General features: G+C 51.8%; 2 protein-coding genes across 4 annotated transcripts in view; one reads left to right on the top strand and one right to left on the bottom strand.

The window, feature by feature from the left end:
- TCF20 (transcription factor 20) overlaps window positions 1-8,698 on the bottom strand; it is a 114,088-nt gene extending 105,390 nt beyond the window's left edge. For 2 of the 3 annotated variants that reach the window (XM_033233752.1, XM_033233754.1), the window contains exon 1: window positions 8,375-8,683. The gene's annotated coding sequence lies outside the window, so the exon portion shown is untranslated. Of the gene's footprint in view, window positions 1-8,374 lie in introns of all 3 variants that reach the window. The other variant, XM_033233753.1, reaches the window with a different exon arrangement.
- Window positions 1-12,932, top strand: part of LOC117096547 (extensin-like) — a 40,558-nt gene extending 27,626 nt beyond the window's left edge. The window contains exons 2-4 of the mRNA XM_033233957.1: window positions 7,340-7,911; window positions 7,970-8,063; window positions 11,971-12,932. Coding sequence (XP_033089848.1) covers window positions 7,340-7,911; window positions 7,970-8,063; window positions 11,971-12,366 — 1,062 coding nt within the window. The 3' untranslated portion in view covers window positions 12,367-12,932. The remainder of the gene's footprint in view (window positions 1-7,339; window positions 7,912-7,969; window positions 8,064-11,970) is intronic.
- The last annotated feature ends 8,299 nt before the right edge of the window (window positions 12,933-21,231 follow it).

Here is a 21,231-nt window from a genome sequence, read left to right as displayed (position 1 = left end):
AGGTGAAGAGGGTAGTGGCAGTGCAGATGAAAGAAGTTATCTTACGCAAATAGCACTGACAATAACTCCGTGATAGATTTAGAGGTAGACGTTGGTGAGAGAAAAGGAGGAATCTGATTTGAGAAACTGGGTAAATGGTAGAGCCACTTATGGACTGGGGGACAAATGTAGGACAAAGAGTTTGCGAGGAGTAAGTGTTCAGTTTTGGACTTAAGAAGCTCACGATACCAGTGAGATGGTCAAGCCGCTGTGTTGAGCAGGAGTTGAAGGCGCTAGAAGACATCTAGCTGAAGATGTCAATGTGGGGATCATCAGCTTATGAACAAACACAAAAGCCTGGGGAGACCAGAGATCACCAAGAGAGACAGAACACTGAAAAAATAGGGTATGGAGAATACCAATGGTCAAGCGTAAGAGGATGAACAACCAGAGGTGGGAAGAGACACTGAATTCAGCAGGCTGATGAGGAAATACATGGTCCTGCTCTGAGAACCCTCTAGTGACCTTTTAAGTCAGGGTCACACACCTGGTACAGCACCTTCTATTCCCCTTATGAGAACACTTTTGATACCCCTATTTAATTGCCTTTCTCTACTATCTACTAGGCCAATATTTGAGGACATATAATCAACAGAATTGGCAGGGACCAGCCCTGCTCTAGTCCAGTGTCTTAGTATATAGCACAACACAGACTGATGGTTTAATGGACAGCTATCATTCTAAGTGCCACCTGCAGGCAGTCCACTTCACCATATACTTTTCCTATTTTAGTTCCTTCCCCCAATAGCCCAAAAGAAGATATATCTCCACTGCACAGATGAGGAAACTACAGCTCAGGCAAAATGCCTGAAGTCATTGATAGCAAGTGATGGAGCCAGGATGAGGTTGCGCATCCTCCTTCACACGCTCTGCTGCCTTCCATCACGTGGACTTTCTTCAGCAATAGTATCCTCTCACATCACTGCCAAAGGGATACAAAATCTGTCCTCACGTAATTGGTCTCCCACAGCACTAAGTCAGGGAAACGCCCAGGGAAGTACTTCCCTGCTTGACTTCTCAAGAATCCCTATTCTTGCCAAGCACAGTGAACATTCTCCAGACTTTCAAAGTAGTGCTTCATCCTTAGGGGACTTCTAAATGCAGCAGTGAAATCTGGCTTCTCTGAAACTGAGGTCTGGAGGTAAAAGAACTTACAACTGCTGGAGCCTTAACTCTTTTTCAATTCTAGAAACCCATTTTAGCCACCTATCAGGAGTTTCACCCTACATCTAAAAGGCCTCACTCTAAATGAACTAATTCTGATCACGGCAAAGGAAGTTTCTCTATGTCACCTATTTTGGACCAAGGCATAATTAGGATGAGAGAAACCAATGGGGCCTAAGAAGCCAACACTACATATCTTTGTGAAAATTAACAGTAGTACAATTTTGTCTCTGCTTTCAAGACTGATGTGTACTGTCTCCCCTTGATATCTCAAGATTGGAACTATATAGGCTTTTTCCTGAGTACATTAACACCCAGGAGCTTCCTTTTTCCACTCAAGAGCCACTGTCAACTATGCTGGTAAGAGCATGGGGCACAGATGGCAAAGAACAGGTCCTACCCTTGATTCTGTCAGTATAAAGCCGCATAACTTTGGGTAAATTACCAGCTTCTTGGCATCTTCCTGAGTTGTAAAGCCAAAGGGTTAGACTAGACAATTTCTTAGGTGTCTTCCAGCTCTAAAATTCTATCATCAGAGTATGGAAAGGGGGTGGGAGAAGGCATGCTGGATGCCAGCTGGCTGGGAAAGACTGAGAGAATGAACCCTCTTGGCTATGGTTAACAAAGCCTGTCTGATCTGCATGGTTCCCTTCCTTGCCAGAGCCTCTGCTTAGAGCTTTCCTTGCTTGCCTTGATATCCCCAGCCCCCTATCCAAATAGAGGATTCCCAACAAAGAAACATGAACACAACTACAGGTCTAGATCTAAAGTAGGGGAGCGGGGGGAGGGGGGCAATAGACACAACCAGAGACATGTTTCCTACACTAACACTCACTATTATAATACAGCTCTATATTTTTTATCAGGATGATTTAAAAAAAAAGCAGCCAGCACTCCTCTTTCTTAGCCTTTACAAGGTACCACTAATGATCTCCCTTAAGCTCTTTTGAGCCAGGTCCCTATTCACAGAGCATAAAGATATAAACAGAGGGAACACTTCAAACCAGCCCACTTCCATCCTTTGGATTAACTTCTCAAGATGCTCAGGGCTAAAACAAATTATTTACTTTGTTTAATGTCATTTTCATCCAGCCCACAGATCAAGTTCAACTGCCCCACTAGCAGAAAAGGCTTCAGAACAGGGAGTATCTTTGTGACCACTCTAAAGTAACATCCCCTGAGTTATTTCACATTGTTTTCTTATTTTCTTCACCGCTATTATCATCACCTGACATTTTTATTTACTGTTTACAGTCTGTCTCCAGAGTAGGCTCTTTCTTGTCCACCATTGCACTTCCCATGCTGAGAATGCCTGTAAATACTTGTTAAGGAAAATTAGCGCGCACACACACACGCGGACCTTAATTCACATTCAGGGACATGATGTTCAGACGTGCAAACCATCTTCCAATCAGACTGATATCAAATGTTCCAGTGAATTTCTACTCTTTCCTATAGAACAGCTTACATATGCATACTGCAATAATGATATTTCCCCTAGTAGTCTTCTTTCTTAATTCCCCACTATGAAGCACCAGATAATAAGTCACTGATATACCAGCTAACTCACGTTCTAGTTCATCTTCCTGCTGGGTCATGCATATTACCCACAAAGCAAACATTGCTCTTACACAGAAAGTACTGATTGTGTTTCCGCCATGAGACCCTTTTCACCCATACCACATGTATCAAGGGTATTAAAGGACTTTCAACAGCCTAACCAATAATCAAAAACTATCCAGTGCGATGTGATCAAATTATGCTCTAACTATAAATACCTTGATTTCAGTATACTGTATTCCATTTCTTTTTTTGGACAGGGTCTTACTCTGTCTCCCAGACTGGAGTGCAATGGCAACAACATGGTCCACTGTAGCCTCAACCTCTCAGGTTCAAATGATCCTCACACCTCAGCCTCCTGAATAGTTGGGACTACAGGCACCCACCACATCTGGTTTTATTTTGCAGAGACCAGGTCTTACTATGTTGCCCAGGCTTACTGTATTTCAAAGGTGTCACTATCATGTACCGTTTTACTCCAATAGTTTTATTGTTTTGCTTTATCTTGTTACTTTTTTACCTCCACAAAAAGAAAATGAAGACAGTACAGTCAAAGCCCCAGACAGAATGAATGAGTACTAAGGTGCCTTGAACACAAAGTCCCCATGAGTAAGAAGGCTTAAGGCATATACTGGGGAAAGAACTGTCTTTGGTAAATACATCTTTTGAGTCCCAACCGGTCAAACTGAGTGAGAGCAGTCACCCTACAAAATGATTCTAATGCATTGTAAACTAGTCAGGAAGAGAGACAGCCCTTTATGTATTATGTTACTCTTATAAGCTGATACCACAGTTTACACCTCAGGACAGAATGACAGAATGAAGTAGGAAAACAGAAATTTTTCATAGATTAAATCTCACGTACACTGGCAAAACTGACCAAGTATGGGCTAGGTAAAAGTTTACGAAACTCCCAGGGGATCACAAAACCATAAGCGGTCTCAAAAACCACCCTTTCCAGTATTTCACCTGAATCTAGATTTCGGATTCATCACAGCTTTAAAATAAAAAAATAAAATAGCCGGGCGCAATGGCTCACGCCTGTAATCCCAGCACTTTGGGAGGCCGAGGCAGGCGGATCATGAGGTGAGGAGATTGAGACCATCCTGGCTAACACAGTGAAACCCCATCTCTACTAAAAATACAAAAAATTAGCTGAGTGTGGTGGTGCACGCCTGTAGTCCCAGCTACTCGGGGGCTGAGGCAGGAGAATGGCGTGAACCCGGGAGGCGGAGCTTGCAGTGAGCCAAGATGGTGCCACTGCACTGCAGCCTGGGCGACAAAGCGAGACTCCGTCTCAAAATAAATAAATAAATAAATAAAATAAAATAAAATAAAATAAAATAAAAAAGTGGGGCACAGCAAGAAGATATGGATTCCAGGGCCACACTTACCACTGACTGATCTGTGCCTTGAGCAGGCAAAAAATCTAGTACAGTACAGGCTCTGGAGCCAAGAGGGGGAGGGTTATATCTAAAGCCTTGACCCTCACTAGCTCTACCACCTCTCAGGGAAAGGAAAGATGGTCTACCGCTAAGGTCGGCTGGGTGGATATTGTAACACAATTTAAAATGCCTTGGACAGAGTCTAGCACAAAGGCTTGTTTTTTATACAAATGCCAGCATTTTTTCCTACTTAGGTTGGACTCGTGAGAAAAAGTCCAACTCCAAGTAAATGTGATCATTTCAATTACATTCCATTTTATCTTACAGATTTTTTAGAAGTTGGGCAGGTGCTCACATCTGTATCCCCAGCACTTTGGGAGGCTGAGGCAGGGGAATGACCTCCTGACCTCACCTGAGGTCTGGAGTTTGAGACTATCCTGGCCAACATGTCAAAACCTCGTCACTACTAAAAATACAAAAAAATAGCCAGACATGGTGGTAGGAGTCTGTAATCCCATCTATTTGGGAGGCTGAGGCAGCGGAATCGCTTGAGCCTAGAAAGAGAAGTTTGCAAGTGAGCGGAGACTGTGCCACTGCACTCCAGCCTGGGTAACAGAGAGAGACTCCATCTCAAAAAAAAGTATACCACTACTAGGTTATGGAACCTAAAAGCCACGTCTCCGGATATCTTACTAATTTTGGCAACCTTCTCTCACATAAATACATACAAATTACTTTGTTGAATGAAAATTTTATAACAATTTTTTCCCTTGTAAGTTATAAGACAAGTGTAATATACATGTGAGTGTGATAACTGCTTACAATTTAATAGGCTGGGAGCAGTGGCTCACGCCTGTAATCCCAGCCCTTTGGGAGGCCGAGGCGGGCGGATCACCTGAGGTCGAGTTCGAGACCAGTCTGACCAACATGGAGAAATCCCGTCTCTACTAAAAATACAAAATTAGCCAGGCGAGGTGGCACATGCCTGTATTTCTAGCTACTCGGGAGGCTGAGGCAGGAGAATCACTTGAACCCGGGAGGTGGAGGTTGCAGTGAGCCGAGATCGCACCACTGCACTCCCGCCTAGGCAACAAGAGCTAGACTTCGTCTCAAAACAACAATAACAGAAAAAACAAAACCAATTTGAGTAATCAGAGTTTTTTAAACACCACACTGAACACAAGGTCATAATTCAAATCCTAACAAATTGTTTATTCTGGAAAATTCCAAATAATCTGTGTGGCTATACAAAAGTGTCTACTCGTGGGCTGGGCACAGTGGCCCACACCTGTAATCCCAGCACTTTGGGGGGCTGAGGCAGGTGGATCACGAGGTCAAGAGATCCAGACCATCCTGTCCAGCATGGTGAAATCCCATCTCTAAAATACAAACATTAGCTGGGCACGGAGGTGAGCACCTGTAGTCCCAGCTACTCGGGTGGCTAAGGCGGGAGAATTGCTTGAACCCAGGAGGTGGAGGTTGCAGTGAGCTGAGATAGTGCCCCTACACTCCAGCCTGGGCGACAAGAGCAAGACTCTTTCTCAAAAAATAAAACAAACACAAAAGTGACAGTGACAGGCCTGATGGTAACACACAAGAAAACTACTACCAAACCGTCTCCAAAGTCAGTATCATAAACACTCTGCCCCTATGCTGGGATCCTTTTAGAAACTGTTCAAAGAGATTGAATCAAAAAGTGATATAGGCCGGGCACAGTAGCTCACACCTGTAATCCCAGCACTTTGGGAGGCTAAGGTGGGCGGATCACCTGAGGTCAGGAGTTCGAGACTAGCCTGGCTAACATGGCGAAATGCTGCCTCTACTTAAAATACAAAAATTAGCCGGGTGTGGTGGTGTGCGCCTCTAATCCCAGCTACTCGGGAGGCTGAGGCAGGAGAATCACCTGAACCAGGGAGGCGGAGGCTGCAGTGAACCAAGACTGCGCCACTGCACTCCAGCCTGGGCAAGAGAACACCACGCTGTTTCAAAATAAATAAATAAATAAAAGGGGATTTAATTTAAAATATATATATAAAAATAAAAAGTGATCTGAGAAAGCCATATTGTACCATATTTGGCACATATCCGGCCAAGCAGCACAGTTCTAGAAATTTAAGACAAACAAATTCTGAGATTGGTACAGAAATACTTGCCAGTCAAAAGCATGGCCTAAGGCCTTCACACACCATAAAATCAGTGAAACTAATTGCGGTTCCTCAGCATCTGCAGAGCATTGGCCACCAGTAAGGAGTAAGTTGGGGGAGGCAAATAATTAGTGCACCCTGAGGTGACAGTTAATTCCACTAGCATACCATTTCACAGGAGATGTTATGGCATTCTACTTCGTCCCCCTACTCTGAGAATGCTGAAGCTGGCTGGAAATTTCAACCGTTAGCCAAATGTCAAATGTCCTTTGAAGAACTTTAATAAGATCCGGATCTTCCACAATCCCCTGCGTAGAAAGCTCTCGGAACTCCTCTGAGCCAACATACACAGACCCAATCACATGTTATCCACACATTTCCCACGTAGACAAATATTCTCTGAAGTATTTCTGATAACTTCTTTCACAAAGACAAAAAATATGTAAGGTGCATTCCACCCAGATCAGAATAACACACTTTCTGTTCTGAAGCACCGAACAGCAAGTGGGATTTTAAAAAAGAGTATACCCTAAGTTTTATGCTCTGTTGAAGGCAGAGGCTGGAAGCTAAAAGACAGGCTTTTAAAAGCCAGCTAAGGTACAGTCTGCATTTTTCAGAAAAGTTGCCTATGGCTAAAACAGCACAAAATGAGAGATAAAAAAGCAAAACCACAAACCCCTGTACTGTCTGACCTGGGAATCCTCACTTAACAGATGAGGAAATTACGAGGGTAAGTAACTTGCCCTGGGCTGCAGTTTATTTGGCGTCAAAGCTGTAAGCAGATTCCTGGTCTCCCAGGTTGGAATTCAGTGAAGTTACCCCACCCATCAAACAGCTACCCCGCGGAAGATGCTGTATAAAACTCTTCACTCTTCACTGAGGCTGTTAACATAAGGGTCCAATTATCATTCAAAGATCAGCCTGTTAGATAATAGCTCCAAAATTCCATCCATTTTACAGCAGTTACCAGAGACATCTAATCTTCGAGGGAAAAAAGCAAAAAGGAAAAGGGGAAAATCCTAATTTTGACCTGACCCCTAACGTCAGACTAAAGGATTGAATACAGACCAGCAGACCGTATTGATATCCGCAACCACAGAAACCGACAATAATCCCACCCACAAGCAGAGAAGACGGCCGCTCCTCGGCACCGCCCCCCAACTCACTAAATTCCACTCCCATTCCGGCGCTCAGGGGACAGTGCACCTCCGGCCGCAGCCAGAGAGGAATCGGCCCGATTGGCCACGCTCCCTCAAACCACCACTTTCCCCCGAAAAAGGGACGAAAGCCTCAGATCCCCAAACGAGCGCTCCCTCGCCCAGAGACCCCGGCTCGCACACCCCGCCCTGTTCCCCGCGGCGCGGGAGGAGAGGCCGCCCCACACAGGAAGTGTGTCCTGCGCCGGGACCTTGCTCCCAGCCCGCCGGTACCTGCCCTCCGCCCCCAACAGGCGAGAAGCAGCCGCGTCCACATGGCTTCAGGTGTTCACATGGCAGTAAACGGGCCCCTGTCCTCCCGGGCGCCCCAGCGCGGCGCCCTCCCGCCCAGAGCCCGGCCCAGCCCCGCTGGCCTCGCCTCCAGCCCGCAGCCAAGAGGCGAGCGCGGCCAGTGCCCCCGGGGCTGCCAGGCGCCCCGAGGCAGGCGTGCGGTGCCCCCGAGGCTGCCAGGGGCCCCGAGGCTGCCAGGGGCCCCGAGACAGGCGGCGCTGACTCCCGGACGCCGCCCGCTCACACTCGCCGCCTTTGCACCCAAGGCCTCGCGCGACGAGCAGGTACCTTCCCTCCGCACCCTCGGGCGAACACCGGCGCCCAAGCTCCGCCGAATCCCCGGGCCGGCCCGAGACACCTCAGCCCTCTGACGCCAGCCCTGGCCCGGGCCCCTGCCCGCACTCTCGGGTCGGGCCGGGCAGCAACACTCCCCTCAGCACCTCAAGCCCTAGCTCGGAGTCCAGGAGGCTCCGCACTCCCAGGTTGGGTCCGGCCAGGACCTCTGCTCCCAGCCCCCCAGGCCGGACACCCAGGCCCGGCCCCAGTCCCTCAGGCCCGACCCTCTCCTTGCCCCTCAGGCCCGGGCGGCGGTTACCTGCTGGAGCCCCCCGCCCAGTCCCTCGGCCTCCGCCGGGGGCGGGAGGGGAGGGAGCGGTGGCGACGGCTGGCGGCGCTGCGCGGGGTGGGGGTGGGGGTGGCTCCGCCGCCTCCAGCTCGGGCGCCCGGGCCGGCGGCGGGGCGGGCCGGGGCCGCGGCCCCTCGAGGCTCGCTCCGGCCCGCGCGCTCGCTCCCCGGTCGGGCGCGCCTCAGGGCGGGCTCCCCTGGCGGAGGCCACGGCCGCCTCGCAGGGGCCGAAAGCGGCTCGGCTCGGGGTTTTTTCTCTCCATTCTCCCAACACACAGGAAATAACAGAGCGTCAGGTGACGGCGCGCGGCCAATAGGGAGGCTCTGGGCCGCGGCGCGCGGGCGGGCGGGCGGGCGCGCGGCGGGGCGGGGCGCGCGGCGGGGCGGGGCGCTGGGGGCGGGGCCGGGCGCGCGCGTGCCCACCCGCGTGCGGCGGCGTCGAGGCCGGCGCGCGCCGGGCAGGGGCTGCGAAGACCCCCCCCCAGCCCACCCCCACCCCCACCCCCACCCCCACCCCCACCCCCACCCCACGGCCGGGTCGCGTCGCGCGAGGTTCTCCGCCGCCGCTGGGCGCAGTACGCCGCCAGCCCACTGCCATCTTGGCCCGCGCCTCAGGGCCGTCTTGGGGGTGGCCGCGAGCCAACTTTCTGGGGAGTTGGTGGCCCGGAATCTCTCTGGGATTTCTGGAGTTCCCTGGAGCCTCCAATGCCAGAATCGCGCCTCTCGCGGCCCGGGAAGCCCGCGGGCGAGGGCCCGGCCTCCTCTCGGTGACCTGTTTGGTCGGGCAGGGCGTGGGGGCGGCTCCTGCCCACCAAGAGCCCTCTGGGCCGGGGGCAGCCCAAGGCCTCGCTGGTCCCGCCTGGGTCTCTGGCAGTCCCCGCCCATGGGCGCCGGGTGTCCGTGGAGGAACGGCTTGGATGCTCTCAGAGCCTCAGTTTCCACCGCAGAAAACGCGAGGAGGGAGGCCCACGTACCTCACCTGTAAAATGGACGCTCCAGTTGCCTTCTGCTGCTGCATTAAGAAGCTGCAATGCCAGGCTGACTACGCCCAGGGTCCCGAATTAATTTGCCCATAAGGCAGAGGATTTGCGGTGCCAAGGCCTCAGCCTGTTTCCAGCCTTCCTTTGCAGACCTGATGTGTTTCTAGAGCAAAGAAAGGGCTTGACTTCTTTATAAAGAAAATCGCAATTGTAGAGCAACTCCTGTGTAGATGTTGGCGCCCCCAGGGCCATCAGAAGTGACAAGGCCAGCAAGGGTAGAAATACGTTGAGAATTTGTGATCCTGCGCCTGACCTTTGACCTGGCCAAATTTTCTTCCCACTTTGGGCCTCAGTTTCCTGTGGGTGAGGAAAGTTTGGATTAGATGTCCCTAATGTTGGCTAAAATTGCCGATTCTAAATTAGGCTCCCGTCTGTCCTAGATGTTAGGGGAGTATGTGGCTTCCTCTCCGGAAGCCACCCAACCTGCAAGTCAGTTGGGATTGGAAAGTGCTTCCAGCAGCAGATGGGGACTGACAGGAACCAGGTGTGGTCTGGGACCCAGATTTCCATATATTTGAGGTACACAGCTCCCCAGTGGGCCTGGTTTTACTTTTTGACCTTTCACCCCACCTAACCAGAGATGTTAATGCTTAGCCTTTTCTCAGGCTACCCAAGGAGGGTCCCAGGGTCCCAGGCAGGGCCCAAGGCGGTCCTGGGCCCCTTGGCAGGAGCATGTCCTTGGGGAAGGCAGTGATTTCTTCTGGCTACTGTCCAGTCTCACAAAGTGGGGGCTGGCTCCAAAGCAGGTCAGGACTATTCCTAGGGACTTGATTCCCCAACACCTCCTGCATGCCAGGCTCTTCCGGGGCAGAGCTGAACAAGCCACGAGGCCCTGCCCTTTGATTGTTCCCATTGTTCTTCTGAGTTTCATTTTCAAATTCTCAGGCCTCAAGACTTAAAAGACCAGTACCTGGCTTCTCCTGGGGTCAGGGCCATAAAGGGAAAAGGTGGAAGAGGCGCTCAGCACAGGGCCGTGTTTTCTGGACAAAAATAGGAGAATGCAGGGGAGCTTCCTGAAGACTGGTGTTGGGGGCACCCTCAATTTCTTGAGAGAATTCATGAAGAAAGGTGAATCGCTTTTCCTTAGAGTTGCCTGCCCCATCATTCCTCCATTCTTTCCCTTCTTCGTAAGCTCACTTGCGTCTCAGATGCAGGGCCCTGGGGATGGTGACAATCTGTCGCAGAGCCGCATTCGAAAGGGAAGGAATAAAGAATGCAGATGGATACCTGGAGTCCAGGCTCTTGTCAGCTCCTGCCTCTTATAACCATGCAGCCCCCTCCCTGCCCTTGCAGACCCTGCCAGAACATTGCCCTGATGACCTCCACCTGGAAACTTCCCCAGTCCTAGGACCAGGCCAGCTGGGCCTCTTTATCCCTGAAAGCCTGCCGCTTTCTCTTTTGGTACCATTTGGAAAAAGAACGTGTATGGGCATCATAGCCAACAGGAAGACGTAGGTTACTCTTGCACTGTGTGGCCTTGGACAAGTCACTTCCCCCTTTGGTTTCCTCAGCTATAAAATGGAGATAATATTATCTCACTGGACCGGGTGTGGTGGCTCACACCTATAATCCCAGCACTTTGGGAAGCTGAGGTGTGAGGATTGCTTGAGGCCAGGAGTTCAAGACCAACCTGGGCAACACAGTGAGACTCCCCCCATCTGTATTTACTTAAAAAAATTTTTTTTTTAATTACCTCACTCATAAGGTGTTGTGGGACTCTCAAGAGAGCTGCATAGGCTGGGCACATTGGCTCATGCCTGTAATCCCAGCACTTTGGGAGGCCGAGGCGAGTGGATCTCCTGAGGTCAGGAGTTCAAGACCAGCCTGGCCAACATGGTGAAACCCTGTCTCTACTAAAAATACAAAAATTAGCCAGGTGTGGTGGTGGGTGCCTGTAATCCCAGCTACTTGGGAGGCTGAGGCTAAAGAATCGCCTGAACCTGGGAGGCGAAGGCTGCAGTGAGCTGAGATTGCGCCATTGCACTCCAGCCTGGGCGACAAGAGCAAAACTCTGTCTCAAAAAAAAAAAAAAAAAATCAGTGTAGTACCAGGCACTGTTAACACTAGCTGCATGTTCTATGATATGGACACAATAGGACACATGAGTAGACTGAGGCTCAAAGAGGTTAAGTTGCTGCCCAAGATTGCACAGTGAGGCACTCAATAACTGAGAGCCCCTTCCTCTGAAATCACATTAGTGTTTTCTGTTGTTCTCTCATTGTCTCAAATGCATGGATCCTGTTTTTCCTACCACATTGGGAGCTCTTTAAGGAAAGAACAGTAAAAAACAAACAAACAACAGTAGACCAGTTTTTTCCCCCTCCCTCCTAACCCAGTCCACTCAAAAATTACTCATTGAACTGAATCAGTGTATCAATTCTATAAACAAAATTAATCCTTTGCCTCTTCCTCTGGCTCAAAGATGGCTTTTAGAAACACTGTATCACTCCTTTTATTACAAACTCCTCTGCCCTCCTCCAGGCTCCTGGGCCACTCCAGGATTACAAATGGAGCCTTCTGCCTCTAGGTCACTGATTCTACTACCATCTGTCAGCGTGGATTGATTGAGGAGACTGGCCCTGCTCGGCAGATCAGTGACTTGTGCAAAGTGAGCCCGCGTGCCTTCAGAGCAGGCGGATGTCCTTCCTCACTTGCCAGCTCTGGTGAGCAGATACACAGCCCTCACCTTTATCCTTCACCAAGCTCCAGCTCTCCTTCCTCTTGGGAGGGGCCGCCTGCTAACTCAATCACACCAAGAGGGAGGCCTGGAATTCCTGCTCACAAGCTCAGGGCTTCATCTGCAGTCTTCCAGGAGGCAACCTACAAAAGCCTCTGGCTAACAGAGCGGGAAACTCCCCACAGCCTCCTGTTGTGCCTGTCCCCAAGCCACGCACTGTCCCCTTGCAAAGCACAAGGATACTGAGAGTGCACAAACAGCAGGGGTGGAGAGCCTCTGTGGGCACGCCCTCATTCTGTGCCCTCATTCCACAGGAGCCCCTGCTTTGTGCAAGTCTCTGAGCCCACATGGAGGGAGCATGGGGGCTCAGAACAGTTCTTTCTGGTGCAAGGTCAGAGGAGGCTCTAAAGCTATGGTGGTAGGGAGGGCTTCAAAACAGAGGACCAGAGAATACCGAGACGTAGGGGTGTGGGCGAGAGCCACCTGCTGTGCCCAGGAGGACTGTGCCCAGTGCAGGGGAAAAAGATGAAGCTGCGGAGTTGGGCAAGGGTGGAATTCTGCAGAGCCTTGTAGCATTGACATGTTTGGCATGGATTTGTTTCACGGGGTCCCACAGAAACTTCTGCTCTCTAGGTTTGCCCCTCACTCTGCCCTCCAGGATAGAAGTGTGGCATCCTAATCTGGGATGCAGCCATCTCTCCCCCTGGACTGTGAGCATATGCAGGGCAGAGACACCTCTGCTTCTCTCGGGTCTCCGGCATCCTGTGCAGGGTAGGGCACCACGTCCATCAAAATGATGTTAGTGAGGATGATACAACCCAGAGGAATCCAGGCTTACTATGAACCAGGCACTATGCAGATTTCCCTTTGTCATCCCAGCTCTTCATATCTGCAGCAGTCTAATGAGTTTGGTACTGTTATCACTCCTATTTTACAGATGGGGCTACGGAGGTGCAAAGAGTTTTGTTTTTTTTTTTTTTTGAGACTGAGTCTTGCTCTGTCGCCCAGGCGGGAGTGCAGTGGCCGGATCTCAGCTCACTGCAAGCTCCACCTCCCGGGTTTACGCCATTCTCCTGCCTCAGCCTCCCGAGTAGCTGGCAAAGAGTTTAACTTATCCCAAGTCACACAGCTTGGAAGAGGCTGAGCTGGTATCTGAACCCAGGTCTTCAGAGGCTGCGCTCTTAACCACCAGGCTTCCCAGCACTCAGCAAACACTGGAAAGACAGTCAGTGGGACCAAAAGTCTGCAGGCCAATAAGGGAAAGAATGTAAGAGGATGGCGTGGGCAGCACCAGCCTCTCCCACAGTCATATATTAAGCACTGGACACTGGGCAGCTGGGGCAGGTGGGGGGGCCTCAGACTCTCAGACCCCATGCTGGGAAGACCACAGTCTGGCCAACAAGCAGCAGCTGCTGTGAATCGACTGCCACATCTTCCCCACAGGTGAGTAGAGAGCCGACACCTGAGGAGAGGCCAAGAAACGGGAAGCCCGTGCAGCCCCGGGTGCACAGATCACTCCCACCTGCCCGGCACTCACTGCCCCTAGTGGCTGGACTCTCACTGGGCCGGTCATGGAGCTGGGGCCAGCCTGGTCTCACCAGTGTGTCTTTAAATCATCCAATTCCTTCAGCTGTAAACTGGGCTGGGAGGGGCCAAGTGAGCTGCCTGCCTCAGGGGAGTCCTCGCCCTTCCCTGAGGGATCCCATTCACTCCTCACAACAAACCAGTGAGGCAGGGATTGTCCTGTTCATTGTACAGAGCAGGAAATGGGTGCACACAGAGGTTAAGAGACTTGCCCAGGTCACACAGCTAGGAAGAGGCTAGGATTTGAACTCAGACTTCTCTCCAAAGCCCCTACAGAGTTACTCAGGGCACTAAAGAGTTAATCTGAATATGAAATGATCTGACAGTCGCAGTGACAAAGGCATGCTCTAAGCGTTTTCCTGCAGTAACTTGCTTAATCCTTACAACAACCCTTAAAGTGGGTACTGTTCTTGCCTCATTTTGCAGATGAGGAAACTGAGGCACAGAGCAGCTTGAAGGGGGCAGAGCTGAATCTGACGGGCTGCAGGGCCCCTGCGTGGCTTTGTCACAAGATGACAATAAGGAAGTTCCTTTCCTTTGGGATTATTTCTGCCTGAAAGCTCAAGACTTTTAGCCATATCATTGTCTGGGCTCCACGGGAAGGCAGTGCCACATGCTGAGGCATGCTGGGAAAAGACTTTGTTCCATCCTGTTTTGTTGACATGCTCTTCATTTTTAAGCCTGAAACCCAAGCTTCCTGCTAAGAATTCAAACCATGGAGAAAAACACAGCCATGATAATGGCCACTACTTCCTGAGCCTCCAGTGTTCCCCGTGCTTGGGGATCCATATATGTCACTTAACCTTAGCCTTCGTGGCCCCAGGGCAGCCTCCATTTTCACCACTGAAGACATGAAAGCCCAGAGTCACTTAGAAGATGCCTGGTGGTGCACAGCTGCTAAGTGATGGTGCTGGGATTTGTCCTCAGGTCCTCGAGAGTCCTGACTCTTATCTGCTGGCTCCCCACAGAGGCATGAAGTCTTGTTTGCTGGGCATTTGACAGAAATGTTCCTGCTCATCTTCTGCCACAGATTGGTCCTTCAGCATCAAGATTCCTGGACCACTTATTAATAGAAGGCACCAGAACACAGGTGCAGGGATGCAGAGCTGGATGCTGCCTTCTCAACAGGAGAAGCCAAGAAACGCAGATGCCAATGCTCAATCAACTCCGTCTCTCCCTCTAGTGACTCGGGAATAGCTGCCCTGCCACCAAGGCGATTGTCTTCTGGAAGCAACCACGCCGTGTGAGGTTCCTCATCACTGCCCTGCATCTCCCTGCAAGCTCTCGGGGATAACTGCCAAATCAACATTTGATTCCAGGGGAGCAGAAAGCAGCAGGAGCCGTGGATTCTCCAGCTCTTAACTGGTCCTCTTGACTGCAGCCACTTTGCCCTGCCCACCCATCCCTGTGGCGGATTCATTACAGTTATCCAAAGCCAGTTCTGACTTTGCTCCCCCGGCTCAGAAGTCTGTCAGTCGTTCCTGAGTGGCTTCATCATTCAAGTTTGTTCCTATCAGCCTGGAATACAAAGCCCTATCTGGCTCCGCTTGCTTCTCCAGACCTCTCCCAGGTCTCATTCTGCCTCTCCACCTAACTAGACAAGCTGGCTTCCTGTCCTGTGCCTTTCTGCTCCCTGCAGCAGGAATGCCCTTCCCTCCTCCCTACAGATTGAAATTATACCCTCTTTCAAGTCTTACTCAAATGCCACCTTCTCCACACTCTTACCTTAACACTTATTCATTCAACAAACATTGACAGCCCTTATGGCAAGCATTGATCCTAAGGGTCCCTGTGGTCATGAAGCTTATGGTGCCATGCAGCGGTTAGAAAAAGAATCATCACATAATCATCTGATAACAGCCATGATACAAATTAGTAAGAAAGTGTGACAGGAGCACAGCAGGTGTACAACAGGGACCCTAAGCCTTGGGGATCTAGGACATTTGAGCTGAGACCTGAAAGACAAATAGGAAGTAACCACATGGTGAAGTTGGAGAGCTCCAGGCAGACGGCATGCATGGGCAAAGGCCCTGTGGTAGGAGGGAGCAAGTAGATTTCCAGGAAGGGCACCAGGGCCTGCAGGGTAATTTAAGTGAAACAAGAAAGCTGGAGATGTAGCTGGAGCAGGACAGTACAGGCCATAGAGGCTTTGCGACTTTATCCCTGGGCAAAAAGAGGAGATGATGAAGGATTCTGAGCCGAGTACACAAGCCAATATGCATTTAGACGCGATCCTGCCCTGTGGCTGAGCCTCTTCTGAGAAGTGCAGGCCCTGTGTCACGTCACCCTGAACCTCAGTCATCAGGGTTTTGGATGCGAGTTTCCGTATCCCTCCTCCTAGACCAAGCTCTCAAAGGCAAGGCTGACCTCTGGTCTTCAGCTTCATCCCCATCAGCCAGGCCAGTGCCCACCACAAGGAGCTGCTCCAAAAACATACGTGGGATGAACCAGTGACCAGGACAAGATGCTTATCATTTCCCTGTGAAGGAGCAAGGCTGCCTGTGAAGCCTTCCACATTCTCTAGAAATTACAAAGTTAAAGGGTTTTAGCGAGGCCACAACTCAGGGAGCCCTTGAGAGCCAAGCTGGCATCCCACTGCTGCACACACCCAGCCTGGGCACACAGTATTACCCTGCCCAGGCATCTGCCCATAGCCGTCAGGTGAATGACCAGAAACAGAACCGAAAGCTCTGTAAGGTGCTTTTGAGGTTACAAAGCATGTTTCACAGGAACAGTCTCATCTGACATGGGCAGCCCTCTGAGCTAGGCAGCTACTGCTTTACAGATGAGGAAACCGAGGCCCAGGAGAGGGCGGGTCCTCAGCAAATCAAAACAAAACTCAGACTAGGACCTAACAAAAGTCCAGGCTATGAATGGCCCCCATAGGGTTAATAGAGCTTTCTAGACATTTCTTTGAAAACTACTGTAAAGTGACATATTTCCTCAGGATGTCTGTCACGCCAGCAGTGGGAGCCAACACACCAATTCTCAGAGGCTGTTCCCCCTGCGCGGCAGATCCAGACGCTCAGCTCCCAGGCCCCGAGGCTGGCGGCTTAGCCCAGGGCACAGGAGGAGGCTCCCTGGGCTTGGCGCTGACTTAACAGCAGGTGCTGAGGGAATGCTGAGGAGAGAGGCAAGGCTGATTCAAGAGGACAACAACAGAGAACATTCCTAGAGCTCACCCACCAGCTGGGCATGGTGCTAAGTGCGTTACCTGCATTCACCCACAACATCCTCACAACACTGTGAGTACAGTGACCATCCCCATGTACAGGCATGGACACTGAGGCTCAGAGCAATAAATAATTAGCCTGAGATCTAATGCAGGTGAGTGCAGAGGCCGGCTCTGAACCCACACATTGCCCTTAAGCAACCTCATGTCCTGAGCGAAGGTGAGCAGAAACATCTTGGGAAGAGGGAACCACGACTGTATCTTCTTCAGGAGCCATGATGGCGCAGGGCACCCCTTCCCCTGCTCACCTGACGACCATTATTCCTATGATCAGTATATCCCTCTGTGGGCAAATAATGACAGACATGCATGGTAACCACCTCTTCACAAGTTTTGTGCCTCCCCAGCCTCCTCCCCTAGGGCTCTCTAGGCTTCCTTTACCCGTCCTGCCTCAGACGGGCTCCCAGCATCATCTGCCTCTGTGCCTTCTTGGTAGTAGGTGGGTGTTAAAAAGAAAGGAAGGACCGGGTGCGGTGGCTCACACCTGTAATCCCAGCACTTTGGGAGGCTGAGGCGGGTGGATCACCTGAGGTCAGGAGTTCGAGACCAGCCTGGCCAACATGGTGAAACCCCCGTCTCTACTATAAATACAAAAAATTAGCCAGGCCTGTGGCACGTGCCTGTAATCCCAGCTACTTGGGAGGCTGAGGCTGGAGAATCACTTGAACCTGGGAGGTGAAGGTTGCAGTGAGCAGGGATTGTGCTGCTGCACTCTAACCTGGGCAACAGAGCAACTACGTCTCAATAAATAAAATAAGGAAGGAAGGACAGAGGGCGATGTGACCTACAGCAAGCTCCCTAAGGTCCTGCAGCCTCAGCCTTTTCACCTGTAGAATGGGGACATTAACGTCACCCCGGCCCCCCCCTCCCCGGGCTGCAGGCACACAGGGCTCAATCAGTGACCGCGCCTCTAAGTGAAGTTGCCGTCATTCCAGTCTCAGGCACCCCGTGAGGCGGGATCATTCACCCCGTGAGCAGACAGGCTCAGGGAGGTGTGGTGCCTGCAGTCACCCAGCAGCCACAGCGGAGCAAGGAGTAAGCCGCACCTGTTGAATCCCAAAGCTTCTGCTGAGGGGAGGAGGGAGAGTGAATGAGCCACTGGGGGACTCCGTGGCAATCAGGCTCACAAAGCCAGGTGTGGGCTGGATGTGGCTCCCCAGCCCCGTAGACACCACCCCAGGTGCTCCTCACAGGTGATGGGGGGTGGTGTCTATGGGCTTATGCGCCCTCTGGGGAGCTACTACTGGGCTGGGCCCTCTCGGTTCCCCAGCCCAGACCAGGTGAGTTACTAGCGGGGACAGGAGGAGAAATGGGAAAGCTAGGCAAGAGGTCACTTATCTATGGGCTGAGTGCAGAGTGGGAGGGAAGAAAGCATCCTTTCTGGAAAAATCAGTGGGCAGATGATACCGCCCAAGTCACTACCTACATGGAAACCTTCCAAGAAAATCAAAGCAACAAGAGAATCACAGCCCCTTAGAGCAGTGGCAGACCTGAGAGGTGAACAGACCCAAGTCCGCCTCACACAGCTAGGGAAATCAAAGTCCAGGATGGTGGTCATGACGCGCTCAAGGCCCCATGGTGTGTAGGTGACTCTGCCATGTATGAGGGGCGTCCAGCCCCAGGCAGCTCATTTACAGTGGTGGGTGGGCCTTTGTGGTCTCCATGCCTCACACTCCAGCCATCCACTTCCCTCTGTTCTTGCCTTTGCTAAGCAAGGGGGCTGGTTTAGCTTCACCCAGAAAATACCAAATCTCTGGGGCTCTTCCCTGCACACTTTTAGTTTCTAGGCTGCCCTGGGCCCTGCTATGCCCCTACATGTGGCTCAGAGTGGGGAGAGACTATTAAGCTAATACATAGTTAGGCAACTAGAACACAGCCTGCAAATCTCACAGTCAGTGTTCCTAGGTCTTGGCTATTATTACCAGACATGATGACCATCTCCATTTTACAACTAGGGAAACTGAGGCTCAGATGGATAGAGTGATTAGCCCCCAGATACTAGGTGCTAGAGCCTTCACTCTCTGGAGCTGTCTTTTTTTAAGCTAACAATTATTCAGTGCCCCCTGGGAACCAGGCTCTGGCTGACTGCTTTGTGAGAATGATCTCATATAATCCTCACCTCAGCCCTGTGATGTAGGTATTATTATTACCCAAGAACACAAAGACTTAGAGAAGGCAGGTAACTTCCTTGAAGCCACACAGCTAGGAAATGGCAGAGCCAGGATTGAACCCAGGCAGTCTGGCCCCAGGACGTTGGCCACCCCTCTGTGCTGCCATCTCAGTTGGGGATAGGTCTGGGGGACTAGCCACCCCAGTCTCCCACAGGAGCCTCCAGTCATCTCAGGGTCCCAGGCTGGAGGACCTTCACCCCTTGATTGGCGTCCAAACTGCTTCCCCTCCAAGTTGGTTCCAGCGCAGAATGTGGCCTGGGCTGGTCCTGAGACTCCGAATTAAAAGAAGACCCAAGTTGGTCCTTAAATTCAAGTCTGAGGCCATCTGGGAATCGCAGCACAAGGCAGCCTGAGAGAGGCTGCCTTGGGAGCAGCTAGAACAAGCCAGCTTTGCAAGATCCTGAAAACAGGTCCAAAGTGCACATCCAGGCACATCCAGAAGGTGAGTTTGCAGTAACTGCGGTGTCCATGTGGCACTGTCATCAGGTCAAGTTCTCCTTTCCTCCAGAAGTGGCTCCCCCAGCCAGCAAAACAAGGGTCCCACTTCCACTGTCACCGCCTCTCCCCACTGGTCCCTTCCAACAGCTTCAGCCACACAGTGCAACCCACCTCTTACACCCTGGATGCGCTGTTCTTGCACTTCCCTCTGATGGTACACCCTCTCCTGCCTTAGCATGGCAAACTCCTACTCACTATTCAAGGCCTTCAAATGCCACCTCCTCTGTGAAGCCTCTCTTGATTTCCCTGTCAGAATTCACAGGGGAACTCAGGGAAAAGATTTCTGTGGGGAAAAAACCCCTTGGGGTGAGTCTGCCCAAAGGAAGTGAGCCCATCACACCATCTAGGACATGGGGAGAGGGCAGCTGTTCCATCCTGGTGGTCCCACTTCCTGGGGGAATCTGAGTCTGGGTCTGTTCCTCTGAGCTCTAGGCACAGGGCTCCTCTATGCCCAGCTCTGGGCAGGTGCCAGGAGTGCAGAGGGGAGGCCTTAAATGTCCCTGTACCCAAGGATGGTCACCCAGGCTCTGCACCCAAAGGCCTAACAGGGAGACAGATCCACCTCTGTGTGGTCAGGACTGTGAGAGGGCACAGAAAGTGGGCCAGGCACAGGACCGAAGTTCACCTGAGAGGAGGACAGGGAAAGCTTCCTGGAGGAAGTGAGTTGAGACCAGAAAACTTGACCAGAAAAGAGAAGGTGGTGAGGTCAGGTGAGGGACCAGTTCCAGGGAAAGGGAGACTGGAAGGAGGGCCACAGCCTTCCCCTGACCCTCCACCTGTAGATGGTTCCTGCTCTGGCTTCTCAGCTTAGAACTCACAGTCTCTGCTAGGGCCTGAGCTACGGCCTGGCCCTGGTAAATCTCACTCCACCACGCATTCTCTGGAGGCCTGCTGTAAACACACTGACCACCTGCGTCCATGTCACTGCACCTGTCTGAGCCCTGTGGCAGCCCAGAGACTTGTATCATGGCCGCTTCCTGGCCCAGGGCAGGCTCAAGCTCCCTTGCCCTCATGGGCCTGTCAGAGGAGTCAAGGTCCAGGAGGCTGTGCCAACAGCCCCTGGCTGCAGAGCTGTCTGCCAACCTCCAGGCCAGCCAGGCCAGCACTGTAGCCGGGGGAGTGCCTGGCCCTGGCCTTCATTCTGCAAAGCCCCATCCCAGCCTCAGTCCCAGGTTCTCAGTCTCTGGTTACGCTTGGGAAGCAACTGCGGGCAGAAGTAGCCTTCAGAGACTCAGGCTGCCCAGGTTAAGAGAACGATGGAACGGTGACTCTGGCTAGGGGCAGAGACCTGGGAGGGAGGTCAGGGAGCTGGGACAGTGCCTGGGGGTTGGGAGAGCTGCCCAGGCCTCCTCCGGGGTGAGCTGAGGAGGGGCTGCCATGCCTGGGAGGAGGGGGCCAGCTTCTCCTGCCTTGCCGGCCTGTCTGTCTCCAGCTCTTCACTGTAAAATAAATGGAAGACTCACACGCCAAATAGAAAAAAAGGGAGGGCCAAATAAAGCCCCATGCCCGGCCGCCCCGCACGGGCTCCCTCCGTGGGTCTGGGCCAAGGCCTCGGCCTGGGTTACTTGCTGCTGCTTTTCCCGGGAAACCACTGGTGCCAAATTTGCATTTACCACAAACAGAGAC

Source organism: Trachypithecus francoisi, unplaced genomic scaffold (genome assembly GCF_009764315.1).
Source record: "Trachypithecus francoisi isolate TF-2019V2 unplaced genomic scaffold, Tfra_2.0 Lachesis_group14, whole genome shotgun sequence".
Taxonomy (NCBI): Eukaryota; Metazoa; Chordata; class Mammalia; order Primates; family Cercopithecidae; genus Trachypithecus; species Trachypithecus francoisi.
The sequence above is the reverse complement of the archived record's forward strand: the minus strand, read 5'-3'. Positions and strand labels throughout refer to the sequence as shown.